Below are 11857 nucleotides of genomic sequence, written 5' to 3' on the forward strand. Positions count from 1 at the left end.
AATTTTCAACCGCGTACATTACTGCAAACACACAATGCCATTTCCTCGGGCCCCGCCACGGTGGCTCAGTGGTTACGGCGTTCGGCTGCTGACCCGAAAGACGCGGGTGCGATCCCGGCCGCGGCGGCCGAATTTCGATGAAGACGAAATTCTAGAGGCCCGTGTGCTGTGCGATGTCAATGCACGTTACAGAACCCCGGGTGGTCGAAATTTCCAGAGCCCTCCACTACGGCATCCCTCTAGCCTGAATCACTTTGGGACGTTCTCCATAAATCAAAAAAAAATATTATGAAAGGAAGAAGTGGCAAGCACTTTCAAGTGCTTCATCCTACGCAGTAGGTACCGTCCTTTCACAACATAACGACGAAGGCAGGGATGCGCCAATCGCTTTTACTTCACCTGAGACTGGCTGAGCGGAAGCGCACGTAGCTCGACAGTGAAACATTTTGTTTAGACTTCGCAGCGCAGAAGCTACACAAATGCATTGCTGGAAAAAAGGTGGCCTTCGTCACGAGCCATCAACCACAGCTGAGCGTACTCGATCCAAAGAAGCTACAGCTCAAATTATTTCGCCCCGCGTGACCAACTAGTACATAATGCTATCAGCCTGCAACTACTATACTGTCACGTAATGGTGACGGCAGTCAAAAAAACAGCGATAAGACTTTTAACTTACGACTTGCAAGACTTACACTGAAAGAGAAAGTTGTTCCTACAAGGTCTAGAAAACAATGGGCGGTCTTCCAAGTAGGACAAACTACGGATATCAGGCACTACATTTTCTTGTGCTAACCACTTTAAACAAATACAACCCATGTGATACTAATGTACATACCTTACGTCCCAAAGAGTTTAAGATGCACTTTGTGCTGATGGATCCGTAGAAATCTACATTGACAATTTTTTATCTTTTATCTTCACTGCAAGCGCAAAAATAATTTTGAAAATAATTTTGAGTCGGTCCCGCTGCCCTCAGTGCCGGACAAGTGAATATTCGAAATTTCGCATAATTAATCTTATCTAATCAACAAATTAACCGCAATTTAAAAAACACTCTGCGGAGCGATACGCGATGGGAAATAATATGTCGATTTGTTTCACCCAACTCGATCTTGCAGGCCATTTTTCTTTAATCCTTGGTTCTAGTTACCTGAAACACCCTGTATGTTAAGAATTGTGGCGGATCTAGGAGAAAGTTGAACAAGGAATGCAGATAACTTTTACTAAGAATCCCGGGAGATATGTCTCCGTAGCCAGTGTCCACTGTATATTGTAATATTCACATTCGTGGTTCCCCCGTATACCGCCTCCCTGAAAAAGGGTTTCCACACAGGCCCCCGTGGCTAGAAACGTCGGCAACTAGCCTCGCACAAGATACAGCTGAACCTCACTATAACGAAGTCCGAGGAGCCCCGGGATTTCGTCGTTATAGCCGTTACTCCGTCACAGCGTTGCGCAACCTTGATTGCAACGGTCGCATGCGGCTTACCTGTCACTGCGTAGGGCAGGTAAATTTGACTTTTTTTTGCTTGGCTGCCCAATACCTAACCAATGTGTATAACACGGACAACAAATCTGGTGTTTAGTGTGCCGCCGATATGGATTGCGGGAACCTTCAACACGTGCACCGAGAGTCCATCACGCTCTGAACACCAGTACGTCTATGTAGGAGTCAAATATGGAGAAAGCTGTCCTGTAACGCAGTCTCTTCAATAAAATAAAGAGCGCTTAAAGAGAACTTACTCCCTTTTTACTCCCTTTTGTTCAGAGTGCAAGTTACCGAATATACAAGTACACCAAGAGAATATGTCAGCCTTGCCAACGCGCTCTCGTGTCTTCCGCCGCCAGCATGGGTTTAAGACTGAGCCTAGAAATCCGGCCTTAAAACGCAAATACTTATCCAGAATAATTAACTCAGTTTTTTGGGGCGCTGAAGCTGATAGGGGCCGCTTTAAAAGAGCGTGCAGTATAGCCATTTCGTTGCGAGTAACAGTTTCTGTTGCCATCGATGCACACTTCACGAGCACGCGGGCCTCAACGCTTCTCCGCATGACACCAGCGCGATGTGGAGAAGGCATAGGCCAAACTGACGGCTATGGTGGTGTCCGCCTTGCGGTCAACGGAAACAGTTGGAGACTCGTTTTCCGCCGCTCGGGCCTATGAAACCAGCGGCACCCCGATGGCGTTACCGTCAAGCGCAGATAGCGCTCTGTCAAACGGCTTTGCCCATGTAACCATGGCCCCAAGACCGGCTGGCCGCCGTTACAAATCATCACATGCAATGCTAAGGGGCCGGTGGAGTTCGTTTTAGGTTCGTTGTATCCCGCTGTGGCAGAATTTTACTTCGTAAAAACGAGATGCCCGGTACATAGGCTTTCATGGGAGCTTCGAATGGGAATTGGTATTCCTTCGTTACATCCATTATTTCGTTACAAACCGTTTCGTTACAGCGAGGTTCGACTGTACAACCCAGATGAAGCAGTGAAGTGCGAGCACTTATTTGCTTTCCATAAACTGCTACTAGCTTTAAAAATGGCACAGCATGGCCCTTCTGAAAAGCAGCAAAGATAATAGATAAAAGCAAGATAATGTTGATTTTGAGCACAACAGAAAAATTTCTGTCGTCGCAGCAGCAGCGATTCTGTAATGTTTCTGATCGAAGCTTGAAGTCACAACAGTGGTAACAGCAGAATTCTGTGTAGTTGCAACAGAAAAGTACTGCCGAAAAAAGTACGAGAACTAAAAAAAAACTCGTACTCTGTTATAGAAAAATACTGCAAAACAACACGAAATTCTGTCGTTGCGACAATACTACAAGCCATTCTGTCGCATTTTTACACGGTCCTGTCGTTTTTCTCGACTTGGCGGGAGTATGCAAATCCGATGAACTCGCAGCTTCGAGAAAAACTCAACTATGGCACCTTCGACGACAGGACGCTCCGCTTAACCATTCCTCTGCATGTACCTTCGGTCTCCGCGTAGTTTCAAAATTTTCTCTGCACTTGTTCAGTGTCACGCATTCGCATATGGCACACGGAAGCTACGTCACGCTTTCTGCTTTGTCATGGCTGGACAAGGAAAATCATGATTTCTTGAAACCGGCTTCACAGTAAAAGCGACGAGACATATCAAGCGCTTGCTGAAACTATCATACCCAACAGTTCTGGACAAAAGCATTTCTGAACGGGAAATAGTTTATGCGCACAGTTTTTTTTCATATATTATAACATTTCACTACAGCAGTCAATATATCCGTAGATCTCTCGTAGGCAGGCTTGCATGTTTTTGTTAATAGCGTTTTGCAGTTGTCAAAAACGTTCCCCATTATTTTTCGAAGGCAGTCTGCTTGATGCAACCGATGGGAAAAACCTTAAAATAAACATCTTGCTGCACATTGAAAGAATGGACCATTACCTTCAATATTTCTATAAAAATACCTTACAATTTTTAAATATTCAAAGTTTTTGCGCAAGAATGTTGGGGCCACCGCAGTGGCTCAGTGGTTACGGCGCTCGGCTGCTGACCCGAAAGACGCGTGTTCGATCCCGGCCACGGCGGTAGAATCTCAATAGAGGCGAAATTCTAGGTGCCCGTTTGCTATGCGATATCAGTACAAGTTAAAGAACTCCAGGTGGTCGAAATTCCGGAGCCCTTCACTATGGCGTCCTTCATAGCCCGAGTCGCTTTGGGACGTTAAACCCCATAAACCAATCAAACCAAGTATGTTATATGTTGGACATGTTTCAGTCTTGAGCCGAAGCAAGGAAGTGAGTATTGCAGCTGTGAATGAAGCCCAGGAAATTAATTCATTTGTATGGGCTGTAGAAAAAAAAAGTACCTAGTCGTAACGTCGTCAGTAAAATGCTAACTATATTGCAACAAAGCTATGATTTGAAGGTAGCACTATACACTGGGAGCCGCTTTCGTTTTTCGGTTCGTACAGAATGTACACTGACGCCCGATTCAAGGCTAATTTTATTTCTTATTTTTAGGTGACTGAACAGGGTATTCTTTGTAACGCAGGGGAATGCAAAGAAAAAAATTCGCTTCCTTTTCTAGGGCTATGTCATCGCCCTTGTAAAGACGGGCCGATTCGCCTAAAGTGAATAGAATTGCAACTGCAAAATTGATTCTATGCTTGCCGCAGTCCCTCCTGACGTGGAGAACTTACGTGTGGAGGCCGTCGTCAATGACTCTTTCACCGTTGCCTGGAAAAGGCCTCAGGGGAGCTTCGACCACTACTGGGTGGACGCCACAGACGAGGGACAAAGCGGCGATGGTTCCAGAAACCATTATTTGGGATCATGCTCCAACGCCACCTTCCTTGATCCAGACCAGACACGAATGACATGCAACAACCTCGGAACATGCGCCAACGTCACCTTCCGAGTGAGGACGCAAAAGAATGGAACTCCTGAACGGATGTCACGTGGAGCCACGTTACGCGGTATCTTCATTCCCGGTGCAGGTATAGGTGCCTTGTTCTGATGTTTCCTACTGCAGTGGTCAGACTAGTACCAATCTCATATCAGAAGCGAAAATTCTTTGATGCACGTACAATATAAAGCAGTGGTTCGTGGAGCCCAAGAAGCTTGGCAAAACACTTAAAACTGGTCTTCATCATTATGGAGGCATTGACATACTGAAGGATCAATGTCTTTCATGAGGAGTCTTCTTTCATTACAAACTGATAAAAGTCATTAGATTCAGTTGGCACATGAATTCAGTATACATTTAGATGCAGGAAAGGAGAACGTTCATCATGTTTCACGAGGAGAAAAGCATCACCAGCTAGGGCAGGGAGTCCGAATGGAGAAAAAAAATTAGCTGTGCTTTAACTACTGGTGAACCTAGTTAGAGAGCGAAAGCTGTGGTGTATCGGACAACTAGACGCTTCGTGGCGTCTGTAACGTTGAGTGCGTTATGGACACTATCACTACTCGCTTAATTGGAACATCTGTAATTCACACCTTCGTAATTAAATTATTCATGAACGCCTCAGTACATATCTCGAAGACACATTTCTAAGACATCTATGCATTCACTAGACGCGCGCCATCTGCTAGACCATCGCCATACATTGCGCGCTGAGGTTTCAGTGGGTGCCGCATGATGGCGCTACTAGTGCACGTCATGCATGAAGGAAACTCACCGGAAACGTACTTCGCCACTCGTTTAATTGGGATAGCTAATTAACATGCTCATAATTAATTTATTCATGCACGCCTCAGTACATATATCGAAGACGCGTTACTTAGACATCTGTGAATTCGCGCCTTCATTCACTTCCAAGAGTTGAACATTCATGACTGAGTGGAAGCGTCCCTTTCTCGCATGCCAAAGGCCAGGGTTAGATTTCGACCTACACAACAATTTTCCTCTGTTCTTTTTACTGAGGACGCTTTAAGGTCATATTGGCGCCGTAACATGACCTTCAAGGTTTGTGCGTTCGCTCCAAAAGATAGTTTGCTCCCACAGGCATGTCATCGCTGGTGCAAGACTGGTGAACTGGAGGCCAAAGGCAAAGGTCTCGGGCAGCAGTGGATGTAAAGTGGCTCTTATCATTGGTTTCAGCGCCCGCATGATCAGCGGCACATGTATAGTTTTATGTAAGTAATAGTAACTGAAATCACAAGAAAATGATTCAGGCAAGCTTTGGACTATTGATTTGGCACGAAAAGTCAGAAACGCCGCATTATCATCGCGCTTTGTGGGCAATAACTTGGCCCAGTATTCGGCTACTTTTGAGAAAAAAAAAATTGCGGCCGCTCTCGTGAAAAGGTTGGTGCCAAAGGCACATGTAATGATCAGCACCAGTTGTTTCACAGAAGGACACGTGTTCTGTCGAGGCCATCATCTTTACAGCCAGTCCCACCTGTATTAAATGCATATACTAAGCTACTACCAATATTCTAATTAGAGCAATTTACTCCATAGGTGTTCATGCATGCTGTGCAGTTTTCAAGAGGACGAGGTCTACCCTTAAATTTATCTGCAGATGCGTCGTTAATTTGTTATATTTCGCTATCTGCTCTATAAAAGAAATTAGAATTACCATGTCGCAACTTTTTCATGTCATGCGCCTCGTAGATAATCTATGCAAAAGGAATCATGCGTGGAATATATGCACACTTGAGTGCTTTCACTCGGAGGACGTAGATCTTTGTTACATTAGTATATCGCATATATAGAGCTATATATGTGGGATATACGAGAGTTGTTCCGCTATTTTATGTAATTAGTGCGAATGAGACTATCTTTTTTGATTAGTGGACGTCTTCTTATACACGCACTTAGTTATTTGGTATCTGTAAGTAAAATTTGTCTTTCAAGTCTGTGACAGCTACCCAAATAAGTCTTTTAAAATTTAGTATCTTACCAGTTATTGCTAAGGGAAAATGAAGTTCATTTCTTGCCTTTTTTCCTGTGCTCTAACCTGAAATATCGAGGCTGTTTTTCATTTTCTTATTTATTTATTTATTTCATACTACCAGCCTGGAGGTCAGTCCTTAGGCAGGTGTACAGTCGTGGACAAAAGTCTCCGGACCACGCGTTCCTTTAACGAAGCCGATAGCTCTGCTATTAGTCGGTGGCTGGAGACCACACTTGTGGAGAAAAAAGTTGAATTTTTGTTTTCTTTATCCCCACAAGTGCGGTCTCCAGCCGCTGTCTGATAGTAGAGCTATAAGCTTCGTTTGAGGAACACGTGGTCCGGAGACTTTTGTCCCCGACTGTACGTGGTACAGAGCAAAAGAGTATACGCTAATACAATGTACATACAGTCGAACAAAAGAAAGGATGAAAATAACATGTACAACACATGCGAAGCAAAAACTTAAACATAAACATTCGGCTAGTACAATGTGGAACAGTGCTGTGCGTTACGGAACGCACTCAGAAAAGAAGACTTTGTGGAGCACCCAATCGCATTTGCAGGTAGGCCATTCCAGGTGCGGATTGCTCTCGGGAAAAATGATGCTTTAAACATATTTGCCTACATGAAAAATTGCTCACTTCTTTGAAAGAAAAGAGCGTGTTTTTCGCTGCATAATTGGTTGAAAATAAGTATTTTTCTTTATTAATGCGAAAGCTTTTCTTGCCTCATGATTGGCATAGACAGGACGTGCCACCACGGACAGAGCGTGTCCTCATGAACTGTCGATCAGTCACTAAGAGCGTAATTATGATTTGTAATGATCGAAAATGATTGAATGGAAAGTTTAAATGATGGAATTGCTAAATAAATAAGTAACTTAAATAATATGGCAATCAATTTTTCTAATTACTCAGAGTAGTTCACAAAATTAGTGAATTACTAGTAATTCATCCAGGACTGAACCAATAATAAAATTAATTGATTAATAATAGACAGATTAAGTATTCTAATAAGTTAACTATTAACTTACTTATTCAAAATCGAATGACAGTAATTAATGAATATTAATTAATTAATATGATTGGTTAAACAATTATGTAATTATTAGCATTGATTAATTACATTACTAAATAACAGAGGAGTCAACGGAACTGGCAATGCTTTCGCATATCCGCCTGTGAGGAGACTTAGTGACACTTTTTCGTCTTTCATCTGAAAGGGACGATGGAGCTTATTAAGCCTAATTTTAATAACTTGTTTTCTTGAGAAACATTGAAATTTGGTCTTGTGGGCTCATGTACTTCTGACCTGTCGCGCAATAAGACAAGGGACCGGCGAACGAGTAGACACACACAGCGCTAACTTCCAACAACGTTAACGGCAAAGATGAACAACGATATATACATGCAGCATTGCCATGCAATCACAAGATAAGCGAGAATCACCGCGAACATAGGTAGGCAATTTCTTTTTTAGAAAGTCTTATAGAAGGGGGTGCTTAAAACAAACACTTCCTAATCTGGCTATCTTGTCTGCTACGATGATTTCACGACTGCACCTGTCCTTGCTTTTCCCAACTAAAAAGCTCTTATCGAGGAAGAGCCTGATATGCTGGCATGTGTTACAATGCTTAACTAGTTCTCCGTCTTCTCCGTTCTTAATACTTACATTGCAGCTATGTTCACGAAAGCGGTCATTTAAGCAGCGTATTGCGTATTGTTGTTCACGCGAGAGTGGAATTTGGTACACTACACCTTCTTAGCAATCAACAAACGGCGCTTGATGCGTCTTTTTGCATTAACTGGACACGTGGCGAACAGATTTGTTGACCTTGCATTTGTTTACCTGGTCACCTTCAGATATCAGTAGCAGAAAGTTTGTTAAAAAGTTGAATACTGAACAGCAAGCTTGTTCCCGGGCGCCCTTTAGAAGACAAAAAAAATGTAATTTTGTATTTGCATACCATTTCTCACAATCTGAAGTGCATTGCAAAACGAATTGATGTTTTAGTTGTTTTTTCCGCCGCTGAGAAGTTGGACAGCCTATGCAAGGTAAACAAAAATCTGTTCGCCACGTATCCAGCTAATGCAAAAAGAAACATCAAATGCCGTTTGTTGATTGTAAACATGATGCAGTGTATCAAATTCCATTCTCGTGTGGACAACAATTTATAGGACAAACTGGTCGCTGCTTAAATGACCGCTTTCGTGAACATAAGTACAAAGTAAGTACTAAGAACGGAGAAGACGGAGAAGTAGTTAAGCATTGTAACGCATGTAAAAATCGCAGGCCGTTCCTCAATAAGCGTTTTTTTAGTTGTGAAAGCAGGACAAGCGCCCTTGTGAAATCATCAAAGTGGAAAAGATAGCCAGATCAGAAAGTTCTTGTGTAAGCACACCTCTGTCAGACTTTCTCAAAAACAAATTGTCTACGTACACTCGCCGTCAAAAGTGAATGGAAGGCGACTTCGTCAAAAAAATTTAATTTCTTTAATTCTAAAGCATAATGGTGTATGTTTGGTGGTGCACAGTGCAATTCGCAAAATCACAATTAGGCTACACATATGTATTGAAGGATGCATGAATTGGGGGAGAAATTATTGAATTTTTTTTGTTAATATTGCCTTCCATTTAATTTTGACGGCACCTGTACGTTCGCGATGATTTATAAATTCGTGATGATGTATAAATTGTAGTGCATTTTTTCCATTAAAGTTGTTTGAAGTTAGCGCTGTGTTTATCTACTCGTTCATTGGTCCCTTATCTTGTTGCGCTACTGGTCAGAATTTTGTTTTTGCCCTTTCTTTTCTTGTATATTGTGAAAGAAAAAATTCGTTGTTCTGATTACAATTCTCCTTTCTTTCCTTGTTTTTTTACATGAAGGTGCATATAATTTTAGTGTTGCCATGAAATCCGTGGACTACACGTGGGCAGAGGTCACCCTGCGCTTATCCAGTGTGAAGGACTGCCTGAAGGCTCGCTGCCATGCAGACCTAAAGACACCCGAATTCACAAAACCTATCGACTGCCAGCAATACGTTGGGAGGGACGACAACCACAGACTTGATGGACTGCTACCCGGACGTGTCTATTCCTTGTTCGTCACGATCGGCACTCCGTACACCGAGAGGAATGTTACGAAATCGGTTACTTTCCAAGCTGAAAGGCCGTTGCTGCTGATGCCATAAGTGACAATGCAGAGACATGCATTTACATAGAAAGACGGATTGCCACTTAATGTTGAAACCATTGTCTCTAGTTCGGAAAGCGCTTTTTTGTCAACGATGCTCACGACCTTGAAAAACTGTTTGTCATGTGTGGTGGCCGTTTGCTGCAGCCACAATTCTTGTAAAGCCTCTGGCAATACCGTAGCCCAAGCAGCATTGGTAATCAGCCCGGTATTGGAAATGGTTGGTTGGTTTATGGGGTTTAACGTCCCAAAGCGCACTCAGGCTATGAGACGCCATAGTGGAGGGCTCCGGAAATTTCGACCACCTGGGGTTCTTTAACGTGCACTGACATCGCACTGTACACGGGCCTCTAGAATTTCTCCTCCAAAGAAATTCAGCCGCCGCGGCCGGGATCGAACCCGCGTCTTTCGGGCCAGCAGCCGAGCACCACAGCCACTGAGCCACCGCGGAGGCTTTGTATTGGAAATGGATGGCTCTTCTCAGATCGTCTGCAGGATCGGCTTTTGCCAATACATTTCCAATGTTGGGTCAATTACCTCTGCTGCTCGGGAGTAAATCCAAATGTTGTGGCTCTTGCACCTATAACTGTCGCTACTGGGCACCGCCATGTACGATGTACACTAGTAACCAGAACAGGTGTCCTTTTTCATTAGTGGTGCTGCAAACTTGCGTCCGCAGGAAACTTCCGTTATTTGTCGTTGTTTTGTGACTTGGTTACTTTATGGCACATACATATTATCCTTTTGATGGCTTGGGAGGTCTTTCTTCTGGGAGTGGTTTTCGTTGTTAACTCAACACTGCAGGAATTGCCATTAATTCCTCGATTATTAGGGATTCTTGTCGCAATATGAATAGAGTGAACTTAAAAATATATATGTTAAATGGAAATATCAGTTTAAGCCATATTTATCAATGCATAGGGTCGAGGGTAGGAAAACATGCGAAGTTCATTACAAAAGCCATCTACTGTGAAGCTGCAATCCCACTAACCTGCTTATTAAGAGATTCCTGGTTTGTGTGAGAAAGTTGGGAAGCAGTGGTTGAGAATGAATGTATTATCTGGGCCGTGATAAAAGAGCAGCAGTGAAAGCTACTGATTGCAAATATATAGTGTGGCAATAGTTTGCGCAAGTATGTTAAATGTGTTGCAAAACGGTGCGGTACGCATAAACATTACATGAATTCGTGCAAATGATTGGGCTGTCGCGGATACAAAAATCCGCTTGAGATGTGAAATGCAGGTAAGATTCTCATAATCAAGATAACGTAAAGAACACACAGTGCACTGAGACTCCTGATGTTCTATAGGAAATCACTGACAACCTCAATGAAGTTCAGGTATGTGAGAACATGGACGTCATTGGAGAATCACAAATGACCACAAACATTGCAAGGAATACCGAAGGAGACAGAAAAACTTTTGACTGAACACTTTGTCTGCGCAATCGTAAGAGTTGCACTGTTGAAACATCTTTAATTCCTTCGAAGCGCAATGCAAACACAAAGGTAAAGATTCCGGCATCGAAAGACAGTGCAAGCCGGACCTTGCCAGTTGTTCCGTAGTCAGCAAGCACTTGGACCAGATAGTGCGGGAGATTGTGGACGTTGCCGAGATGTCCAGGTCGCGTGATAATTGTGTTAGTGAGCCTTACATCGCCCTCACAAATGCAGAGTTGCGTTTATTGGCGAGGTGATGCCTCATGTAAAGTCATGTTCTTGGTTGTTTTTTGAAAGCAGTATATGACTAGTTGTCACATCTAATAAAAGTCCTGGAGTAGCATGCTAGGGTAACAACCAGGCAGACACGGTCTTGTATTCATTAAAGTCTCTCTCTCTCTCTAATAAAAGTCAGTTGGAAGTCAGTGCTTGTGTTTCAACTTGTCTCTGTTCTCGTTTTTTTCTGTGTGCTGCGCTGTGATTCATCCTGGAACACCAATTAGCCGGCACAATCAATTTATTCAAAGCTCCTGCGTCAAAGTTTTGTTTTCAGCGACAGTGCTGCACCCTCTGTCTATTGTTTTCACACGGTGCCGCTTCATTTCTTCTGCAGCCTCTGTTTCCCCATTTCTACGCTGCCAGGAAGCATCTATTGTGGCTCTCTTCCCTATGTGGCTTCGACATTTTCGTACAGCAAAATGGGGGTGTATGTAACCTCGAAAACCTGAAGTCTCATAAAGCGTTTTCATCAAGCTCACTAGTGGATCCCTTGAAGATTTGAGACGGTATGGCGAAAAAAAAATGGCTGGCAGTTTAACATTTCTAAGCACGAAATATTGTGCGAAAGCACTGTT

General features: G+C 43.2%; 1 protein-coding gene across 1 annotated transcript in view; it reads left to right on the top strand.

Moving 5' to 3' along the window:
- Positions 1-9662, top strand: part of LOC149328713 (uncharacterized) — a 29160-nt gene extending 19498 nt beyond the window's left edge. The window contains exons 7-8 of the mRNA XM_089559073.1: positions 4148-4468; positions 9259-9662. Of these exons, the coding sequence (XP_089415199.1) occupies positions 4148-4468; positions 9259-9563 (626 nt within the window). The 3' untranslated portion in view covers positions 9564-9662. The remainder of the gene's footprint in view (positions 1-4147; positions 4469-9258) is intronic.
- Positions 9663-11857: the final 2195 nt, after the last annotated feature.

Source organism: Amblyomma mixtum, chromosome 9, assembly GCF_055824585.1.
Source record: "Amblyomma mixtum isolate Tamu chromosome 9, ASM5582458v1, whole genome shotgun sequence".
NCBI lineage: Eukaryota > Metazoa > Arthropoda > Arachnida > Ixodida > Ixodidae > Amblyomma > Amblyomma mixtum.